We start from the raw sequence: 22,353 nt of genomic DNA, 5'->3' as shown, positions 1-22,353 counted from the left end.
GGCCCCAGCACCCAGGGACCTGCAACTTCATTCTTCTGGCCCTTCCAGGCCCAGGCCAGTCAGCCCTGCCATTGCCTTTCTTTCCCTTTCTTTTTTTTGAGTGTCAGTCTTTCCAGCCACCCCCTCCCTCTCAGGGAGGTGCCTCGTGGCAGCCCGCCCCTCCGGCCTGGTTTCCTCAGGAAAAGCCCTGAGAGGAAGCAGGGAGGGGGTTGGGAGCTGTGGGGGCCAGACGAACCCGAGCGCTCCCACCGAGCTGCCTGCCATGGGGCTGGGGCTGCTGCTCCCGCTGCTGCTGCTCTGGACTCGGGGGACTCAGGGGTCCGAGCTGGACCCCAAAGGGCAGCACGTCTGTGTGGCCAGCAGGTGGGTCTCGTGGGAGTCTGATGCGGGTGGCTGAACCGATGTTGAGGCCGTTAGGGGAAGGAGGAGACTAGGAAGGGGGCTTAGGCTGAAAGGAAGGGACTGCTGATGGCGGTCTGGCAGGTAGTGGCTAGCCAGGGCAGATGGTGGAAGGGTCAGGGAAGGAGAGGGGAGGGGCTGGGGACCCTAGCTGTAAAGATCCATTAGGCCTCCCCAGGGGGCTAAGGCAGCCTCCCCCACTGCAGCCAGAGACAGTGATCCACCTTCCTCAGGGCCAGGCTGCACCCCCCACCATGTCCGGCTGACCCCTTTTTGCCCCACAGCCCCTCTGCTGAGCTGCAGTGCTGCGCAGGCTGGAGGCAGAAGGATCAAGAATGCACCATCCGTGAGTAGCCAGGACAGACCCTCAGTCAAGGAGAAGGGAGGCCGTAGCCCAGTGACAACCCTTCCTTCCTACCCCATGGGGCCTGCCCCTCCTGATACCAGGAGTCAGGGTTTCTCCTGTGACGCCCCCCCAGGCCTGAAGGGGCACCTCTTGAGGAGGCATGGCCCCTGGAGCCAGTGAGAGGGCAGGGGTGTCCCCTGGTCCTGCTCCCGTCTTTCCAACCTGGGTGGGGTGTCTTTCAGCCATCTGTGAGGGGCCGGACGCCTGCCAGAAAGACGAGGTGTGTGTGAAGCCGGGCCTCTGTCGATGCAAGCCTGGATTCTTTGGGGCCCACTGCAGCTCCCGTGAGTCTCAAGGGCCAGATGAAGTTGCTGGGCAGAGCTGGGTACGGGGGCAGTGGTGTGGGAGCAGGCGAGGCAGGTAGCCATGCAGCCTCAGGACAGCAGGGCCAGAATCCCCCCAAGCTTCACTGAGGAATTGCGGTCCAGAGACAGGAAGTGACACACACTCCCGGGAGATGGCCTGAGTCACCGGGTTTTTACCCACGTCCACAAAGCACTGCCCACCTGAGCATCTTCCTCTTCCACTTCTCAGAAAACCTGTGATTCCCCTTCATTGTAAAATGAGTGTATTACTTGCCTTTCCCACATATGCCTTATACATGGGCAGTGGATGGAAGGGGGCCCCTGGCTGGGCTCTCTGCCCTCTCTGGCAGAAAGAGAGGGAAGGGAAAGGGGTTGGGAAGCAGGAGAGCCAGAGGGTGGGCATCAGGAATCAAGGAATCACTAGGGGAAAGGTGGCTTCTCCTGACACCCTGGCGGGCAGTATCCAGGCCTGAGATCAGGAGAAAGCCAGCTCTCCTCCAGCCCAGCAGAGATCCATCTCGGCAGGGAGGAGCAGGCATGGAGGAAGGCCCACCAACCTCGGTGCCACACTCTGGGCAAGTCCCCTGCCCACTCAGGATCTCTGAGTGTGTTCTGGAATGTGAAGTGGCAGGCTGAGCCTCCCACTAATGGCTAAGGGTTTTCTGTAGGTCAGAGCGGAGCAGGAAGTGAGTGTTGCCCAGGACAGGCTGCCGGATGTTCTGAGGGTCTGTCCCCGGCTCTTGGAGGATGGGCCCAGCGCCCCTTTTCCTTGCGGAAGGGGACGCAGGGTAAGGGTCTGCGCGCGGCCCTGAGCCCGCTGACCCCTCCCGTCCCCACCCCCGCAGGCTGCCCGGGCCAGTACTGGGGCCCCGACTGCCGTGAGAGCTGCCCCTGCCACCCGCACGGCCAGTGCGAGCCAGCCACGGGCGCGTGCCAGTGCCAAGCCGACCGCTGGGGAGCCCGCTGCGAGTTCCCGTGCGCCTGCGGCCCCCACGGGCGCTGCGACCCCGCGACCGGCGTGTGCCACTGCGAACCCGGCTGGTGGTCGTCCACGTGCCGCCGCCCGTGCCAGTGCAACACCGCGGCGGCGCGCTGCGAGCAGGCCACGGGCGCCTGCGTGTGCAAGCCGGGCTGGTGGGGGCGCCGCTGCAGCTTCCGCTGCAACTGCCACGGCTCCCCGTGCGAGCAGGACTCCGGCCGCTGCGCCTGCCGGCCGGGCTGGTGGGGTCCCGAATGCCAGCAGCAGTGCGAGTGTGTGCGGGGCCGCTGCAGCGCCGCCTCCGGCGAGTGCACCTGCCCGCCCGGCTTCCGCGGAGCGCGCTGCGAGCTGCCCTGCCCGGCAGGCAGCCACGGGGTGCAGTGCGCACACAGGTGAGCGGGCCGGGCGGGGACAGGTGGGCGGGGCGGGGGCGGGGCAGACACCGGTGGGCGGGGAGGGGGAGGGGTGGAAACTGGTGAGCGGGCAGGGTGGGGGCGGGGCGGGCACAGGTGAGCGGTCGGGGGAGGGGGCGGAGGCGGACACAGGTGAGCGAGGCTGGGCGGAGACCTGTGAGCGGGCGGGGCGGAGCGGAGCGGAGACAGGTGGCCGGGGCGGGGCGCCGGGAGGAGGGGTCAGGGCTTCGCGGTGCTCCTCTCAAAAAACATACAAAGCAGAGGAACGAGAAAGGGGAAAAGTCGGATAGGTGGGGTGGCTCACACCTGTAATCCCAGCACTTTGGGAGGCTGAGGCGGGTGCATCACCTGAGGTCAGGAGTTCGAGACCATCCTGGGCAACATGCTGAAACCTCGTCTCTACTAAAAGCACAAAAATTAGCCGGGCCGCGCCTGTAGTCCCAGGTACTCGGTAGGCTGAGACAGGAGAATCGCTTGAGCCCTGGAGGCGGAGGTTGCAGTGAGCCGAGGTCACACCACTGCACTCCAGCCTGGGCCAGAGAGCAAGACTCCATCTCAAACAAAACAAAACAAAAACTTTTAAAAACGCTTTGTTGCCCCAGGTCCAGCCTCACCTGCTCATTTCATCGATTACTGCTGTGCAAAATATACTAGCACTGCTAGCAAGCCATATGTAGGTAATAAGTGGATCGAGTCCAACAACGATAGACTGGATTAAGAAAATGTGGCACATATACACCATGGAATACTATGCAGCCATAAAAAATGATGAGTTCATGTCCTTTGTAGGGACATGGATGAAATTGGAAATCATCATTCTCAGTAAACTATCGCGAGAACAAAAAACCAAACACTGCATATTCTCACTCATAGGTGGGAGTTGAACAATGGAATCACATGGACACAGGAAGGGGAATATCACACTCTGGGGACTGTTGTGGGGTTGGGGGAGGGGGGAGGGATAGCATTGGGAGATATACCTAATGCTAGATGACGAGTTAGTGGGTGCAGCGCACCAACATGGCACATGTATACGTATGTAACTAACCTGTACAATGTGCACATGTACCCTAAAACTTAAAGTATAATAATAAAAAAAAATATATATAAATATATTTAAAAAAAGAAAATTAAAAAATGGCTTCTTACAAAAAAATAATAAATAAGTGGATCGAGTGACCAAGGGTCCTGAGCAAGGTCCCTTTAGGGCTCAGTGGCTTTCAAACTTTGACCGGCTGCACTCACAGTAAGAAATTTCATCCCTGGCTGGGCGCGGTGGCTCACGCCTGTAATCCCAGCACTTTGAGAGGCCGAGGCGGGCGGATCACCTGAGGTCAGGAGTTCGAGACCAGCCTGGCCAACATGGTGAAACCTCGTCTCTACTAAAAATACAAAAATTAGCCGGGCGTGGTGTTGGGCGCCTGTAATCCCAGCTACTTGGGAGGCTGAGGCAGGAGAATCACTTGAATCCGGGAGGCGGAGGTTGCAGTGAGCCAAGATTGCGCCACTGCACGCCAGCCTGGGCGACAGAGTGAGACTCCGTCTTGAAGAAAATAATAATAAAATAAAATAAGAAATAAAAATGCTGGTCAGGATCAGCTAAATGGCTTTTATAAACTGCCCTTCTTCTCCCCTACTAATGGGTCTGACCCAAGTATATGATCCCAGCTAGTTAAGCATCTGAGGGAGAAACTTCAGGTAACTATTAGGCATCAATGGGAAATTAAGATATGGCAAATGTGAAATTATATTGGTGACAACAGTGGTCTCCAACCTTTTGGCATCAGGGACTGGTTTCGTGGCAGACAATTTTTCTATTATTACACTGTAATCTATAATGAAATAATTATATGACTCACCATAATATAGAATCAGTGGGAGCCCTGAGCTTGCTTTCCCGCAGCTCGAGGGTCCCATCTGGGGGTGATGGGAGACAGTGACAGATCATCAGGCATTAGATCCTCGTAAAGAGCATGGAACCTGGACCCTCCCGTGCGCAGTTCACAATAGGACTGGCGCTCCTATGAGAATCTGAGGCCACCACTGATCTGGCTGGCAGCGGAGCTCAGGCGGTCAGGCTCCCCCGCTGGTCATCTCTACGCTGTCGCCCAGTTCCTAACATGCCACGGAGTAGTACCAGTCCATGGCCCAGGGTTTGAGGACCCCTGGGTGAAAACACTTTACATTTTTTGCATTTCGTATGATGGGGTAGAAGACGCTACTGAGTCCCATTCATGCCAGACCTGGGGATGGCTCAGTGTGGAAAAAGGAAAAGTGAAAAGAGCAGGAGGGAAGGCCTGGCAGACCTCGCAAATGGGACTCAGAGCTTGGTGGTGACTCGCCTGCCCTGGCTGGGCTGCTGGCTCCTGATGATCCTGGGACCCAGGGAAAGATGGTCACAGAGCAGATGCCTCAAAGGAAAGGGATGGGATCCTGTAAGAGCCCTCATTTGTCTTCATTGTACAACGTGGGGAAACTGAGGCTCAAACCTGCCTGACCCAGGTGGGACCCGAACACTCTCCAGGGCCCCCGAAGGCCTGCGTGGAGTACAGGGGTTGGAGGGGGTGGGCGCTCCATCCATCCACCCCCACTGTTCCCACGAAGCCCTTCTCTTCCCAGCTGTGGCCACTGCAAACACAATGAGCCGTGCTCTCCAGACACGGGCAGCTGTGAGTCCTGCGAGCCGGGCTGGAACGGGACCCAGTGCCAGCAGCCCTGCCTGCCTGGCACCTTTGGCGAGAGCTGCGAACAGCAGTGCCCTCACTGCCGACATGGGGAGGCCTGTGAGCCGGATACTGGCCACTGTCAGCGCTGTGACCCTGGCTGGCTGGGGCCCAGGTGAGGGCACCATTCTGTTCAGGGTGGGGTACACCTGCCCCCCGGACCCTCAGCTCAGCGGCTCTCTCTGAGAGCACCACCCTCCCCGACACACAGGTTCATGCGGCCCCAGGGGCCTCCCTCCTGTTGAAGACTGGGGGAGAGCAGTGGGTTCTGGGGGGGCCTGGGCAGGATCCCAGCTCCCTCCCCTCTGAGGCTTCCTGCCCTCCTGGCCCTCTGGGGACTTGTAGTCTGTCACCTGCTGGATTTGGCCCCAAGTTCAAGGCCCTATTTGCACCTGAGCTTCACTGCTGAGGAGTGGCCAGTTGGGTCCTTGAGTCCAGGAGCGTGGGGCGGAGGGGTGGGGCCCCACGGTGGGGGCCAGGCCTGCCTTGGTCTCCCCTTCCCCGAGTCTTGCCTCACCCCAGGTGTGAAGACCCCTGCCCCACTGGTACCTTTGGGGAAGACTGTGGCTCTACCTGCCCCACCTGTGTTCAGGGGTCCTGTGATACTGTGACAGGGGACTGTGTCTGCAGTGCCGGCTACTGGGGGCCCAGGTGAGGACGGGGATCCCGGGGGCGGGAGAGTGCCAGGGGCCTAGGTCAGGGCCTCTGTGCAGCATTTCCTGAACTTCCCTGGACAGTGCCCAGAAATCTCCCTGCCCGTCTCCTGCCTGCCTCCCCCACTTCACCCAGCCCTCAGCCTGCCTCTCCATGTCACTCCATAGCTGCAACGCCTCCTGCCCAGCCGGTTTCCATGGAAACAACTGCTCAGTTCCTTGTGAATGCCCAGAGGGACTCTGCCACCCTGTCTCTGGGTCCTGCCAGCCAGGTAAAGTGGAAGAAGGCTGCGGGGTGCAGTAGCCAGGGAAAGGTGGGCCCTTCACATGGGCTCCAGGGCAAGTTCCTCACCAGGGAGTCTGGGCCCACTTCAGAGACATTCTTTTTTTTTTTTTTTCCTTAAGACGAGGTCTTGCTCCGTCACCCAGGCCAGAGTGCAGTGGTGTGATGTCAGCTCACTGCGACCTCCACCTCCCAGGTTCAAGCCATTCTCCCATCTCAGCCTCTCGAGTAGCTGGGATTACAGGCACACGCCTCCATGCCTGGCTAATTTTTGTATTTTTAGTAGAGACGGGGTTTCACCATGCTGGCCAGGCTGGTCTCAAGCTCCTGACCTCAGGTGATCCGCCCACCTCGGCCTCCCAAAGTGCTGGGATTACAGACGTGAGCCACTGTGCCCGGCCCAGAGACATTCTTTATACCTGAGCTCTGTGTGGATGCTCTGGGGCCCCCTGAAGATGTGACAGAGGCCCCGCCCCTGCGAAACCAGGCTAGAGCCGTGAAATGGGCAGCGGGGTGGCTGGACACTGACATGGCCTCAGGGGCAAGAACCTGTGGAGGGGACACGCCAGCAGAGGGGCTGCCCGGAGGCAGGGAGTGACCCCCAGGAAGAAGCTTCTGGGTAGCAGGCAACTCAGAGCAAAGACAGGATGTGTAGGAGACAGGAAGGCCTGAATATCCCCCGTTTCTGGCTCCCCCAGGCTCTGGCAGTCGGGACACTGCCCTCATCGTGGGCAGCCTTGTGCCTCTGCTGCTGCTCTTCCTGGGCCTTGCCTGCTGTGCCTGCTGCTGCTGGGCCCCCCGATCAGACCTCAAGGACAGGTGAACGCCAGCCCGTCCCTTCCCCACACAGCTCAGGCCACGGGGTGGGAGCAGGGGGGCGTCTGGTTTCCTTGTGGGGTGGGGAGGGCTGGCCTTGTCGCCAACGTGGGTCAGAGGTGATGGGGGTGGGGAGGGCTGGCCTTGTCGCCCACGTGGGTCAGAGGTGATGGGGGTGGGGAGGGTTGGCCTTGTCGCCCCCGTGGGTCAGAGGTGATGGGGGTGGGGAGGGCTGGCCTTGTCGCCCCCGTGGGTCAGAGGTGATGGGGGTGGGGAGGGCTGGCCTTGTCGCCCACGTGGGTCAGAGGTGATGGGGGCGGGGAGGGCTGGCCTTGTCGCCCCTGTGGGTCAGAGGTGAGGGGGGTGGGGAGGGCTGACCTTGTCAGCCACGTGGGTCAGAGGTGAGGGGGGTGGGGAGGGCTGGCCTTGTCACCCACGTGGGTCAGAGGTGAGGGGGGTGGGGAGGGCTGGCCTTGTCGCCCACGTGGGTCAGAGGTGATGGGGGTGGGGAGGGCTGGCCTTGTCGCCCACGTGGGTCACAGGTGAGGGGGGTGGGGAGGGCTGGCCTTGTCGCCCACGTGGGTCAGAGGTGAGGGGGGGGGAGGGCTGGCCTTGTCGCCCACGTGGGTCAGAGGTGATGGGGGTGGGGAGGGCTGACCTTGTCAGCCACGTGGGTCAGAGGTGATGGGGGTGGGGAGGGCTGGCCTTGTCGCCCCCGTGGGTCAGAGGTGAGGGGCGTGGGGAGGGCTGGCCTTGTCGCCCACATGGGTCAGAGGTGATGGGGGTGGGGAGGGCTGACCTTGTCGCCCACGTGGGTCAGAGGTGATGGAGGTAGTTGGCAGTGGCCGTGGCCTGGAGACACTGGAGACACCGGGTCAGCTGCCTGCCCTCCTCGGAAGCCTTCAATGAGGAAGTTTCTGAGTTGCATGGGCACCAGGCTGGCGAACCGGAGCCTGCAGCGGGAGGCAGAGAGCTGACACCGGCGGGGACCAGAGGAGGAGGGCTGGGACCACGGAAGGAGCAGTCCGGCTCTGGGCCAGGAGGGAAAGAGACCAGGCCTCAGATGGCCCACGAAGGAAGGCGACATCAATGTCTGTGCAGTGGTTTAGCAGAGAGTGTAGCTGCCTGAGAGACGGAGAGGGGAGGAAGGGTTGGGCTGGTGGGGCCCGCGCAGGGGGCTTACGCAGAGCTTTGTTCCTTTATGAAACCTCGTCACATTCCAGGATCCTTTGAGACTCACAGCAGCGTGGAGGTTTGGAACAGGGAGTGTGGGGCCGGGAGGATAAATGTCCTCAATTCCCAGAGGACACTGAGGCCAAAGGTGATCTAGTTGGTACTGGCACACAGGAAGCCCCTCTCCACCTTTCTGGACTCTGTGTCTGGTGCTCTCTTACTAGTTCCTGCCCTAGTCCGACAGCACGTCCTCCTGTGTGCTTGTGCGGCATTCACAGAGGAGCAGATACGGTTGCCCCTGGCCCAGGGCATAGAGCCCAGGGTGGCAAGAAGCCCCTCGCAGGGACACGAGGACAGGTGCAAAGGCTGTTGGAGGAACGGTGAAGAGCAGAGCAGTCTCCTCCACATGTGGGGGTAGAGCAGAGTGGGAACAAGGGAAGGCTTCCTGGAGGGGGTGTCATTTGAGACAGGTAGGCCGGGCGCAGTGGCTCACGCCTATAATCCCAGCACTTTGGGAGGCCGAGGTGAGCGGATCACCTGAGGTCAGGAGTTCAAGACCAGCCTGGCCAACATGGTGAAACCCCGTCTCTACTAAAAATACAAAATTAGCCGGGTGTGGTGGCGCATGCCTGTAATCCCAGCTACTCAGGAGGCTGAGGCAGGAGAATCACTTGAATCCAGGAGGCGAAGGTTGCGGTGAGCCAAGATCGTACCACTGCACTCCAGCCTGGGCAAGAAGAGCGAGACTCTGTCTCAAAAACAGAGAGAGAGAGAGAGACAGGTGAGCTGGGGCTCAGCTAGGATGATAATAACAAAGACCTGCCAGGTCCTGCAAAAAGCTCAGATAGATGATAGATAGATGGATAGATAGAGATAGATAGATAGATAGATAGATAGATAGATAGATAGGATCTGTTTTACAGATGCGGAAACTGAGGCCTAGGGAGGTGAAGTGTGAACCAGAGTTGTTACTCGGCTGTCTGACTCTAGAGCCACTCTTTGTTCTGTGGCAGGCCTGAATTGCGGGCTCAATCATTTGGATTTTATTCTGTAGTCAATAGAGAGCCACTGAAGCCACTGAAGTAGAGGCAGTCACGCTGTCACACCCTGCCAAGGTGACCCAGGTCACCGTGGGTCTTATGTACTGACCACTGTCCCTACCCTCCTCCCTCAGGCCAGCGAGAGATGGAGCTACCGTGTCCAGGATGAAGCTGCAGGTCTGGGGGACACTGACCAGCTTGGGCTCCACGCTGCCCTGCCGTTCCCTCAGCTCCCACAAGCTACCCTGGGTGACAGGTCAGTGGGCGCTGGGGGCCGGGGTCTGGGATTGGACGGGGCTTTGCATCAGGTCCTGCAGGCGCCTGATCTGGAGTCTCTACAGTCTCACATCATGACCCAGAAGTCCTCTTCAACCACAGCTTCATCGAGCCGCCCTCTGCCGGCTGGGCCTCTGATGACTCCTTCTCATCCGACCCTGAGTCTGGAGAGGCAGATGAGGTTCCTGCCTACTGTGTGCCACCCCAAGAAGGTAGCCCCCCAACAGCCCACATAGCCCCTGAGCAGCCCTGCCCACCACGACCCCCTCTTTAGTCCTCCAGCAAACAGTTATTTATTTTTATTTTTTTTTTGAGACTGGGTCTCGCTCTGTCGCCAGGCTGGAGTGCAGTGGTGCGATCTCAGCTCACTGCAACCTCTGCCTCCCGGGTTCAAGTGATTCCCCTGCCTCAGCCTCCCAAATAGCTGGGATTACAGGCGTGCACCACCACACACGGCTAATTTTTGTATTTTAGTAGAGACCGGGTTTCACCGCGTTAGCCAGGATGGTCTCGATCTCATGACCTCGTGATCCACCCGCCTCAGCCTCCCAGAGTGCTGGGATTACAGGCATGAGCCACCACGCCCGGCCAGCAAACAGTTATTAAGGGCCCATTGTGTGTTAGTCACTGTTCTTGGCTCCGGGCATGCAAGAGATAACAAGACAGATTCCTATCCTCACCAGGCTTAGAGTCAGACGGGCAGTCATCAGACAATAACAAGACACAGTGATATGTGTTTCCATGGGGGACATACAAGTAGGGACTCATTTGCTAGCCATGTTGGGGTGACTGGGGTCAGGGACGATGTGTGTGGCATCCCAGTCGAGTCTAACAGAATCAGTAGGAGTTGGCCAAGTGAAAGTCAGGGAGAGGAGGGAATGGTGTTTCAGGAAGATGGAACAGCATACACAAAGGCCCAGAGGTGAGAGGGATGTGGCTGTGTGCCATCGAAAGAGTTTTGGCTTGGTTGGAGTGTGACAGTATTTCAAAGTAGGGAGAGGTGGTGAGAAAAGAGTATAGAGACCAGGTGTGGTGACTCACACCTGTGATCCCAACACTTTGGGAGGCTGAGGCGGGAGGACTGCTTGAGGCCAGGGGTTTGATACCAGCCTGGCCAACATAGTGAGACCCCATCTCTACAATAAAAAAAAAAAAAAGAGTGCAGAAGTAACAGTGTCTACCTGAATTGGTCCTTCTGCCACTCTCCTCATCCTTGCCCTCTTCCTTGCCCTATTTTTGAGGCCTCCTGGAAGATGCTGAGCTGTAGGTAGGATGCATTGGGGTGGCCAGTTCAGCTCCAGCCAAGCTCTTCTGTCTCCTCCGCCAGGGATGGTCCCTGTGGTCCAGGCAGGGTCGTCAGAGGCCAGCCTGGCTGCAGGTGCTTTCCCGCCCCCTGAGGACGCCTCCACGCCATTCGCCATCCCGCGCACCTCCAGCCTAGCTCGGGCCAAGCGGCCATCGGTCTCCTTCGCGGAAGGTACCAAGTTTGCGCCACAGAGTCGCCGAAGCTCAGGGGAGCTCTCCAGCCCGCTCCGAAAGCCCAAGAGGCTCTCCCGGGGGGCGCAGTCGGGTCCTGAGGGCCGGGAAGCCGAAGAGTCCGCAGGCCCAGAGGAAGCAGAAGCCCCCGAGTCCTTTCCGGCGGCTGCCAGTCCCGGGGATTCAGCCACTGGCCACCGGCGGCCCCCACTTGGTGGCCGGACAGTGGCTGAGCACGTGGAAGCCATTGAAGGCAGCGTCCAGGAGAGCTCGGGCCCTGTGACCACGATCTACATGCTGGCGGGGAAGCCCCGTGGATCCGAAGGCCCCATCCGCTCTGTCTTCCGCCATTTTGGTAGCTTCCAGAAAGGCCAGGCAGAAGCCAAGGTCAAGAGGGCCATCCCTAAGCCTCCGCGCCAAGCCCTGAATCGGAAAAAGGGCAGCCCTGGCCTGGCCTCTGGCTCTGTCGGCCAGAGCCCCAACTCAGCCCCAAAAGCTGGGCTTCCTGGGGCCACAGGGCCTATGGCAGTCAGACCAGAGGAAGCGGTCCGGGGGCTGGGGGCTGGCAGGGAGAGTTCAAGGAGAGCCCAGGAGCCAATCTCTGGGTGTGGCTCCCCAGAACAGGATCCCCAGAAGCAGGCTGAAGAGGAAAGGCAGGAGGAACCTGAGTATGAGAATGTTGTACCCATCTCCAGGCCACCAGAACCCTGATGACCTTGAATTTGGGGAGTGGGGAGACTGGATGGGACCGAAAATGCCCATGGACTAGACTGTGCTGTGTGCTGGAAAATGATCCCGGGGCCAGGACAGACAAACCAGAGCCTCTGCGCCTCCACAGGGAAAAGGCAAGGCTTCCAGGCCAGTTGGCCCAGGCCCCTGGCAGTGCTCCCGGAGGGGCCCAGGAAGGCCTGGGCAGAGACCCTGTAGGATGGGGTCAGGAAGGGTTGCCTGCAGGGACTTTTGCTCTGCTGTCCTGGACCCTGTGTGCCTCATAAGGGCTATTCTTTCTTTCATGTGCAAACCTTTTTCTGAAATGGCAAACAACCTACATGTTTGCTGATAAAAGATTGGCTAAACAAATTTTTTTTTTTTGAGACAGAATCTCCCTCTGTCCCCCAGGCTGGAGTGCAGTGGCGCGATCTTGGCTCACTGCAAGCTCTGCCTCCCGGGTTCACGCCCTTCTCCTGCCTCAGCCTCCCGAGTAGCTGGGACTACAGGTGCCCTCCACCACGCTTGGCTAATTTTTTTGTATATTTAATAAAGACAGGGTTTCACCATGTTAGCCAGGATGGTCTCGATCTCCTGACCTCGTGATCCACCTGCCTCGGCCTCCCAAAGTGCTGGGATGACAGGCGTGAGCCACCGCGCCTGGCCTATGAACTTTTTAAAAAGGATGTATGTGTATAAAAACAGATTCAAGGGAAAGGCACTAATTGGTTTTTTCCTCTGGAAGATGAGATTGTAGGTGATATTTATTTTCTTCTGAAACTTTTGTATAGTTTGCAAATTTTCTACAGTGAACATTCTTTTTTACTTTTGTTACTAGATTGAATTTGATAAAGTATAATAAAAAGCAATGATCTTTGTTAAAAAAATAAAAAGTACTAACATTACAGACATGTATAAAGTAAAACGGAGATTTCCCTTCTCCCCAGAGGCATCTGTGGGTCAAGAGAGAGGTAGAATCTACTTTTCCCTGGCAGCTTTTTGGTCTTGTTTGAATTCTTTGCTCACATATTACCTAGTCAGAAAAGAAAAGGGGCAACCCTACCCCTGAGCTTTTTTTTTTTTTTTAAGATGGAGTCTCAGTCTGTCACACAGGCCGGAGTGCAGTGGTATGATCTCGGCCACTGCCACCTCTGTCTCCCCGGTTCAAGCGATTCTCCTGCCTCAGCCTCCTGAGTGGCTGGGATTACAAGCGCCCGCCACCATGCCCAGCTAATTTTTGTATTTTTTGGTGGAGACAGGGTTTCACCATGTTGGCCAGGCTGGTCTTGAACTCCCAAACTCAAGGGCTCCACCCTTTGGCCTCCCAGAGTGTTGGGATTATAGGCATGAGCCACCGCGCCCGGCCAGGGGCAGCCCCTTCTATCTCAGAGCTCAGAGAGTTTCATCAACAGTTGAGGTGCTTTCTTTCAGATGCTTTTCTGTGTACATGTCAACAAATATTTTAAACAAAAAATTTTAGCATACTAAGCATACTGTTCCTCAGCTTGTTTTTTTTGTTTTTTTTTTTTTCTTTTTGAGACGAAGTTTTGCTCTGTTGCCCAGGCTGGAGTGCAGTGGTGCAATCTCAGCTCACTGCAACCTCTGCCTCCCGGGTTCAAGCGATTCTCCTGCCTCAGCCTCCTGAGTAGCTGCAATTACAGGTGTGTGCCACCACGCCCAGCTAATTTTTGTATTTTTAGTAGAGATGGGGTTTCACCATGTTGGCCAGGCTGTTCTCGAACTCCTGACCCGCCTTGGTCTCCCGAAGTGCTGGGATTACAAGCGTGAGCCACCGCAGCCAACCTCAACTTGCTTTTTTACTTAACGACATATCCTGGATATAGTTCAATGTCCATAAATGTAAAGCTAACTCTCTTTATTTAAAAAATGACTACATGAGATTCCATCTAGCACAATTATTTAAATCATTCCCCCGCCAGTGGAAGGTTGGGTTGTTCTGATCTGTTTTGATACAATAAGCAATGACATAGTATACAACTTTGTCCATATTTATTTATTTATTTATTTTTTGAGACGGAGTTTCACTCTTGTTGCCCAGGCTGGAGTGCAATGGCACGATCTCAGCTCACTGCAACTTCCGCCTCCTAGGTTCAAGCGATTCTCCTGCCTCAGCCTCCTGAGTAGCTGGGATTACAGGCACCCGCCACCACACCCGGGTAATTTTGTATTTTTAGTAGAGACAGGGTTTCTTCATGTTGGTCAGGCTGGTCTCGAACTCCCGACCTCGGGTGATCTGCCCGCCTCAGCCTCCCAAAGTGCTGGGATTACAGGTGTGAACCACTGCGCCAGGCCCCATATTTATTTTTACATTTGTGCAAGTTTTTCTATAGAATAGATTCCTAGAAGCAGGGTTGTTGAGTTGTAGGGTAAGGAAGTTAGACACTTCTGTACTTACTCCAAATTTTCTCCAAAAATGTTGCCTGGATTTGTATTCTCACAAATTATGGGGGAATCCATTTCTCCACACTCAATCTGATCAGTTAAAAAACGGTATCTCATTATTTTACCTTGGTAAAAATAAAGTAACACATGGTAAATCTTCTTTTTTTTTTTTTTTTTTTTTGAGACTGAGTCTTTTTCTGTCGCCCAGGCTGGAGTGCAGTGGCACAATCTCAGCTCACTGCAACCTCCGCCTTCTGGGTTCAAGCAATTATCCTGCCTCAGCCTCTCGAGTAGCCGGGACTACAGGCGTGTGCCACCACGTGCAGCTAATTTTTTTGCATTTTTAGTAGAGATGGGGTTTTGCCATGTTGGTCAGGCTGGTCTCGAACTCCTGACCTCAGAAGATCTTCCCACCTTGGCCTCCCAAAGTGCCGAGATTACAGGTGTGAGCCACTGTGCCCAGCCACTAAAGCTTCTAAAAAGTATGTATAATTTTTGTGTGTGTGTTTAGCCATCAACAATTATATCTCATTACAATTTAAATTTCTATGAGTATTCTAAGGTTGAGTTTCTTTTCCGTCTTGGCTCACTGCAACCTCCGCCTCCCAGGTTCAAGCCATTCTTGTGCCTCAGCCTCCTGAGTAGCTGGGATTATAGGCGCCCACCACCATGCCCAGCTAATTTTTGTACTTTTTGTAGAGATGGGGTTTTGCCATGTTGGCCAGGCTGGTCTCGAACTCCTGACCTCAGGTGATCCACCCACCTCGGCCTCCCAAAGTGCTGGGATTCCAGGTGTGAGCCACTGCACCTGGCCTTTTGCCCCTTTTCAGGAGTTCATGTTTTCATTCCACAAACTCATATTGTGCAACTGCTTTGTGCTTGCTTCTCTATCAAGGGCTGGTCATACAAAGTTGAGTAAGACACCGTCCTGCCCCCAAAGAGTTCATAGTCAATTAGAGAGGAAGGCAAACAGACAAATAGCTAATTATAAAACAATGCCAGCAGTGGACAAATAAAGTGAACAGTATTAATGGGGAGTGGTTAGGGAAGGCTTCCCAGAGGAGGTGCTGTCCAAAATGAGGCTATGTCGCGAGCTAGAGGAGAGAGAACAGCAGGTGCAGAAACCACGGGCAATTCCATGTGACTGCAGCATCGGGGACCAGGCAGGTCAGATGTCCTTCAGAGGGAGGGAGAGGGAGGAGCCTGTGTGGGTCAAATTGGGGAACTGGAACTTTTAAATTTTGTTTATTTTTTTGAGACGGAGTCTTGCTTTGTTGCCCAGGCTGGAGTACAGTGGCACAATCTCTGCTCACCGCAACCTCCGCCTCCCCAGCTCAAGCAATTCTCCTGCCTCAGCCTCCCAGGTAGCTGGGATTACAGGCGTGTGCCACATCACCCAGATCTTTTTTTTTTTTTCGGACAAAGTTTCGCTCTTGTTGCCCAGGCTGGAGTGCAGTGGCACGATCTCGGCTCACTTCAACTTCCGCCTCCCAGGTTCAAGTGATTCCCCTGCCTCAGCCTCCAGAGTAGCTGGGATTACAGGTGTGCGCCACCACCCCCAGCTAATTTTTTGTTTCTTTAGTAGAGACAGGGTTTCACCATCTTGGCCAGACTGGTATCGTACTCCTGATCTTGTGATCTGCCCACCTCGGCCTCCCAAAGTGCTGGGATTACAGGCGTGAGCCACCGCGCCCAGCCATTTTTGTATTTTTAGTAGAGACAAGGTTTCACCATGTTGGCCAGGCTGGTCTTTAACTCCTGACCTCAAGTGATCTGCCCACCTCAGCCTCCCGAAGTGCTGGTATTACAGGTGTGAGCCACCGTGCCCAGCCAGGAACTGGGACTTTATCCTGTTTTACAAATAATAGTTTCTGAAGGATTTTGGCAGAAGTCACATTTACATTTCCCTTAGTGCCCTGGGATGAGATGGGGGCTGGATTTGAGGAACTGAAATCTGAAGGTGGCTCAACAACAGTAGTTGCGGGCCTAAGGGCACAGATGGACCGATTAGGTAAATATGTAGGAGATACAGCTGTATCAGTTTGATGGGGATGCGGTGAGGGAGAGGCAGAATCACAGCGACTGCCTAACAAATGTCTGATGAAAGGATGGTTCTCAGCAGGGCACTGTGAGTCATGCCTGTAATCCCTGCACTTTGGGAGGCTGAGGTGGGAGGATCACTTGAGCCCAAGACTTTGAGACCAGCCTGGGCAACAGGGCAAGACCCTATCTCTACAAAAAATACAAAAATTAGCCAAGTGTGGTAGCATGCACCTGTGGTCCCAGCTACTTGGGAGGCTGAGGCAGGAGGATCACCTAAGCCCAGGAGGTCGAGGCTGCAGTGAGCTATGATCATGCCACCACACTCCAGCAGTCTGGGTGCCTGAGATCTTGTCTCAAAAAAAAAAAAGAAAAAGAAAAAGAAAAAAGACAGGGTTCTTGGTATCTAACTTCAGTAGACAGTAGTATGGTTATCTGAGAGAAAATGTGGAGGACAGTTCTGGGGGATATTTGAGGCATATTTGAGTCCTGCAGCGCCCTCAGGCTGCTCAAAGAGGAGGGAAGGGTGAAGAAAGAGATTTTTCAGATGGCAGTTGAAACCTTGTGAGTGGGAAGGGTTCCACAGGGTGAGGAACCGGGTAGGTTAACAGCTGGAGCCGCCCCCCAGCAGGCTGACAGCTCCAAGCCTTGTCTGGGGGAGGTTGCCCTCGCCAGGTGGCCCGGGCGGATTGTAGACAGTAGGGGGCACACTCGGACTGGGGCAGGTGGAGCAAGAGGCGTTTGGGGCTCCCACAGCCCTGGGGTGGTGGTGGGGTTTTATTTTTGGTTTTTATTTTGGTAGAGATGGTTCTCGCCATGCTGCCCAGGCTGGTCTCAAACTCCTGTCCCCAAGTGGCCCTCCGACCTTAGCCTCCCAAACCGCTGGGATTCCAGACGTGGACACCGCGCGGCAGCCCTGGGGTGCTAAGCCAGCCCCCCGGAGCGAGCCAGGGTGACCAAGCCCATTCTGGGGCAGTCAGAGGGTCTTCCCGGGTCGGGTTAGTTCCTCGAATCTGGGGGACGAAGACGGGGAGCTGAGCTTTCGGAGCCCGGGCTTATCAGACGGGGACCCGGAGCCCCCTCGAACCCTCCCTAGCTTGTACCAGCTGGCGGACGTGGCCCGTAGCATCGCCCTGCAGAGGGGACCTTCCCTGAAAGGGACGGGGAACGGGGTGAAGGTGGCCAGCGCGGGCAGGGAGCACCCAGATGACGATCAAGGGTGGAGGGTCCCCGGAGGACCGAGTAGTGCGTGAACACGGGCGGAGAAAGGTCAGTCTGATGGGGGGAGCTCAGGAGACCCCATCCTAGGACGGGACAGACCAGCCCCAAATCCCCTTGCAGATTTCCAAGGGCCAACTTCCAGGGACCGGGCAGACGCCACCGGGGAGAGGGGAAGGGGTCGGTGCATCGGGGGGGGGGGGGGGGGCGCCACGGCTGGACCGGGTCCGGGATCCCAGGCCCCGAATACGCCGGGACGGGAACCACCGGGGCGGGGGAGCGAGGAACCAGGACCCAAAGCCCGAGGCGGCGGGGACGGCGGCGCTGCGTGGGGAGGAGGTGGGGTGGGGATTCGAGAGTGGAACCACCGTGCGGAGCCGGCGCATCTGGGCGTGGTGACCCGCGCGCAGGGGGCAGCTGGGGACGGCGGGGCGGCCGCGGGAGAGCCCGGCTGGGGGCGCTGGTGGCCCGGCGGCTTCTGGGGGGAGTCCGCTGGGGGCCGGGACGCGGAGCCGGAGCCCCAGCCTCGCAGGGTCAGGCAGCTGGAGAGGCCGCGGGCCGATGTCGCCGGGGATTCCCGGCCGCGCTGTGACTCGGGTTGAAGGCTGCAAAGCCGAGGCCCGGCCCGCAGCGCCCAGGCCCCTCCCGCCCCCCATCTCTCTTGTTTGTCTCCGAGTCCGGCCGGAACCGGCTTCTGCTCGCGGCGGGGCGGGCGGGGGGCTGGCTGCTGATTGGTCGACGCCTGTTTCCAGCCCCGCTCAGCCAATCAGCGGGCGGCAGTGTTTTCTTCTTGGGGTCGGAATAAAAGGGCTGGAATAAAAGAGGGCAGAAAAGGCGCCGGGCGGGCCCGACACACGCCGGAGGAGCCGGGTGAGCTGGAGCAGGGAGGGGATCGCGGCCGGGGCTAGGGCGCGGGGGCAGAAGCGGCCGCCGAAGGGGCGTAGGGAGAAAACGTGGGAACAAGAGGAGAGAGATGGAGCGATGAGGGGCCGCCAGGGAAGAGATGACGAACAGATGCGGGCTGGGGAATGGAGGCGCGGGGGTCCGAGGCCATGGAAACGGGCGAGTTGCCGGGGGAACGCCCGAGATGGGGGTCGCGCTGCTGGCTCGCGCCGCCGGTTTGAACCGGCTCCTCGTCTCCCACGCTGGGTTCGCGTGGCCGCAGCGCCTAGCGACCTAGACGGCGGCCAATGGCGCGGCAGTTCCTGCGCCGTCCGGCCAATGAGCGCGCCGGGGCGGGCCGTTCCGCAGGTCTGGGCGCTGATCTTGTGGTTGAAGACACCAGCTCTGGGGAAGGGTCTCGGGCGCGGGCGGGAGGGCACCTGTCAGGGTCCCTGGGAGAGGCAGCCCTCGGATCTGCCCCTGCCCCCCTCACGCTGCGTTCCATGCTGGCCCCAGGCGATGTCAGTCCTGCTGCAGGCCAGGACTAGTTCCACGGCCCTGAGCATGCGTTAGCCCCTTCTTGCCTCCATGCCTCAGTTTACCTCGGAGTGAGCTGCGGGAGACGTCTCCCTGCCTGGCCGGGGCGGCTCTGTCGTAGCGGAGGGCAGCGGTACGAGCCGGCCGCGGGCTCGGGGTGTCCCAGGTCCGGGCAGGGCTGGGGTTCGCTTCCTCCGCTGCGCGCACCGGCCGCCGCGGCCGGGGAGGGGTGGCAATCCCGAGCCCTGCGGCAGCGGTCGGGGCTGCTGGGGGCGGCCGCAGGGGCTGGGCAGGGCCGGCCGCTGACGCCGACTTCTGTGCGCAGGTGGTGCAGAGCCGGAGCCGGAGCCGGAGCCGGAGCCGGAGCCGCGCCGCGCCGCACCATGGCGCCCACCCTGGCCACTGCCCATCGGCGCCGCTGGTGGATGGCCTGCACGGCCGTGCTGGAGAACCTCCTCTTCTCGGCAGTCCTCCTGGGCTGGGGCTCGCTGCTCATCATGCTCAAGTCGGAGGGCTTTTACTCCTACCTGTGTACCGAGCCAGGTGAGACAAGCGCCTGGGGTTGCGGGGGGCTCCTGGAGCTGGGGCTTTGGGAGGGGGCGGGATGGGGGCGAAGACCTAGCGAGCCACAGCACCGCATTGCCCAGTGCCTCTCGGGTATCAGAAGGCCCATCTGATCCTCACCCAGCCCTGCCGGGTACTTGTCATTGCCCCTGTTTTGTGGACGAAGACATCGAGGCTCAGAGCGATCTGTCTTGCGCAAGGCCACAGAGGCTGGGCCTGCCATCCACCCAGAACCCCACCTGCTGTCCAGGGTGTTCCTTCCACCCGCTACGAACATTGCTGGACTGCTCTCCTCTCCTCCCAGCCCTGGAACATAGCTTGGCTGGTAGTAAACATGTTGCTGTCTGCTTGTGAGAAAGAGGAACTCCAGATTAAGGGGCTGGGGTGCAGCAGGAGAGGAAGTGGCCTTGCCTCCACCCCAGGGAGGGCTCATCTAGAATCTAGACGTTCCTCAGGCCATTGTGGAGTCTCCTAAGTGCTTGCTGGACACAATTTCTTGTCTATTTTTGCTGCCTTATGATTCTCCAAAGGACATTTCCCCCACGGGCTCTGAGAACATCTCCGTGGCTTTCCAACCCCATGGGGATGAAGGGGAAGAGAAGAAGGGAACGTTAGGGTTGTTCTCTCCTCTTTGCCTTGTCACTGGAATTGCTGAAGGCAGGCTGAGGATGCTTCTCTACATGACATCTGCACCACCCAACACACACTCACCTTCACACCTTCATACGCTGTTGGAGGGTCCCGATGACTACAGGGCAGTAGATTCAGCCCCACAGGAGGGCCACAGCAGCCCCCAGCCTCTAGCCTCCTACCCTCCTTCTTAGGCAACCTTGACAGGAAATTTTCCCTCTGCCTTCTCCTTGATCCCAACGGTAGCTGCATAATAGCTGAGCTCACATAATCTCTGTCGCCAGTGCTAGAGTGCCCTTAGATGGAGGTAGCCCAGGTTTGACTTCCTGAATCCCCAGCAGCAGGCCTTTTCTTTCTAGAGCTCTTTGCAGGAAGAGAAAGCTTTGGACCAGCTCATGCTGGGTGTAATCCTTTGTGGAAGCCTCCCTGTTTCCCTTCTCTGATCTGCCCCGGAGATTCCTGTGTGTCCCAGTCTCTAGGGAGGGAGGCTTAGCTGGAGAGGTTCAGGGCAGGAGAAAGCAGGAGAATGCAGAGGCCGCGGGGAGAGGACAGAAAGTATATCATTTATAACTAACCTTTAGCCTTTAGCCACTCAAAAATATTTCCTAATAGCCTAAGGGTTCTTGGCAGGCCTTTCCCCACATCAGCAAGAAATCTTGGGAGTTGGGAAGAGTCAGACCTTGTTCCCTGAACAAGCTTTCTGCTTTGGCCAAGAGTTGTTAGGAGATTAATGCCTGTCCCCGAAAGGCACAGGTTGGAGTGTTTATTTCTTCCTCTCCTTTCCTCTCTCTCCTCCCTTAGAGATCGTGACCCTTCCTGCTTGCCTCCCTGGTGGGCTCTTTCAGGCTGGACACAGGGTTAAAAAAAAAAAAAAAGCAGAAAAAAAAGTCATCATCCCCAGAGAAAGCTTTTAGTGTCTCACCCAGACCAGAGAACTGTTGTGGGCAGGTTTTTTTTGTTTTTTTTTTTTTTTTAACCCACCATGGCGTCGGAAGGTCAGATTCTAGGTGTTTTTTGTTTGTTTGTTTGTTTTTTGTTTTTTTTTAATAGAATGTCCACGGATTTAATTGATTGTATGGTTTTGGCAGAATTGGGTCTGATCCTTTCATTCCTGCCTCAGCCTCAGCTTCTTCCTCTGTCTAAGTGGGAGGAGTCCCAGAGATTGTGCCAGCGCGGTGCTGAGTTGGTGTTTTAAGCCCTGGGCAGACTTGACAGGTAACTCCACTAAACCAAAGTGAAGGTGAAGGGTCAGGATTGCGGGTTGAACATCAACTTCTTATCCCGAACTTTTGCTCCTGCCTCCGATTTTGGTTTTTCTGATTATCTGGCAAACATGCTGAGCCCACGTTCTGGGCGGGAAGGCTGCTGATTCCACACAGCTTATCTCTCTGGACACACTGCTCCTTGATTCTTGGAGTCTGCATCACCAGTTTGCTTTCAGGCCAGAAATCCCCGCATTTGGCTCGTCTGGGAGTGCCTGGCGAAGTTAGGGTGAAGGTTTCTGCTTCAGTCTAACATTTTCAAACTTGGTGCATGGCTGAATTGCAGAGAAGCAGTTAGGCCATTTTTTGAATTTATTGAATTAGACTTGTGAAAGCCTGAGCAGTGCCCGGCTGATTGAGATGCAAATTTGTCAGCTTCGTGTCGCTCTAGGACGATGCTTTAGTTTGTTCTCTAAAGAAAATTTGCCTGAACCTGTTGAAAGGTTCTTAGAACTCTTTCTTACGACTCCAGCCAGAATCTCGCCACAGACACGGTGTTGGGTTCCAGCCTGGTGAGGTGGCAGAAGGAAGGAAACAGCTCATTTCTCGGCTGCCCCGCAGTTTGTTCTTCCTTGCCTGCTGGGAGACGTGGCAGGCTGGGTTTGGGGACCTGGGTGCGGGAAGTTGGCAACGGGTTTTGCACAACGTCCTCCAAGTGTTGGCTGCTGGATGCCTCCCTCGTCCCCCTGGTGAGGGCAGGAGACCAGTTGGGTTCTCAGCCCGAGAAGCACGGGGCTTCCCGGAGCTGTGTCCTCTTGGCCTCTGGGATGGCAATGTGATGGCTCAAGCCTGAGCTCTTTCTTCATTTTCTCTGTTGTCCAGTGGCCCCCACTTCAACAGGGTCAGGGTCAGCCTGGGGGGCTGCGGCTACCTGTGGATGGTTTTTTTTAATTTGAGACAGGGTCTCGCTCTGTTGCCCAGTCTGGAATGTAGTGTTGCAATCACAGCTCACTGTGGCCTTGACTCCTGGGCTCAAGCAATCCTCCCGCCTCAGCCTCCCGAGTAGCAGTAGCTGGGACTACAAGTGTGCGCCACCATACTCAGCTAATTTTTGTATTTTTTGTAGAGACAGGGTCTCGCCATGTTGCCTAGGCTGGTCTCAAACTCCTGGGCTCAAGCGATCCTCCCGCCTCAGCCTTCCAAAGTGCTGGGCCTACAAGCATGAGC

General features: G+C 57.0%; 2 protein-coding genes across 10 annotated transcripts in view; both read left to right on the top strand.

Annotated features, from left to right (window-relative positions):
* The first annotated feature begins 230 nt into the window (after positions 1-230).
* On the top strand, positions 231-12,557 carry SCARF1 (scavenger receptor class F member 1). 2 transcript variants are annotated; one of them, XM_008969948.6, is made up of 11 exons: positions 231-363; positions 684-745; positions 988-1,089; positions 1,956-2,481; positions 5,122-5,340; positions 5,748-5,876; positions 6,047-6,150; positions 6,860-6,980; positions 9,325-9,446; positions 9,569-9,678; positions 10,794-12,557. In XM_008969948.6, exons 1-11 carry the CDS (start codon positions 263-265, stop codon positions 10,905-10,907), a joined length of 1,710 nt encoding a protein of 569 aa, XP_008968196.1. In that variant the 5' UTR covers positions 231-262; the 3' UTR covers positions 10,908-12,557. The 2 variants fall into 2 exon arrangements, with proteins under 2 accessions (XP_008968196.1, XP_003816895.1); XM_003816847.6 differs by having other exon boundaries at positions 9,532-9,678.
* A 1,016-nt stretch (positions 12,558-13,573) lies between these two features.
* The window catches only part of SLC43A2 (solute carrier family 43 member 2), a 60,226-nt gene continuing 51,446 nt past the window's right edge, over positions 13,574-22,353 (top strand). For 2 of the 8 annotated variants that reach the window (XM_034941229.3, XM_034941226.3), the window contains exons 1-2: positions 17,980-18,181; positions 19,056-19,273. In XM_034941229.3, the coding sequence (XP_034797120.1) occupies positions 19,114-19,273 (160 nt within the window). In that variant the 5' untranslated portion in view covers positions 17,980-18,181; positions 19,056-19,113. Of the gene's footprint in view, positions 17,363-17,979; positions 18,182-18,240; positions 18,897-19,055; positions 19,274-22,353 lie in introns of those variants that run through there. The other 6 variants (XM_063598842.1, XM_063598841.1, XM_055101399.2 and 3 more) reach the window with 6 other exon arrangements.

Source organism: Pan paniscus, chromosome 19, assembly GCF_029289425.2.
Source record: "Pan paniscus chromosome 19, NHGRI_mPanPan1-v2.0_pri, whole genome shotgun sequence".
In the NCBI taxonomy this organism is placed as follows: Eukaryota; Metazoa; Chordata; class Mammalia; order Primates; family Hominidae; genus Pan; species Pan paniscus.
This window is presented reverse-complemented; position numbering and strand designations above follow the sequence as displayed.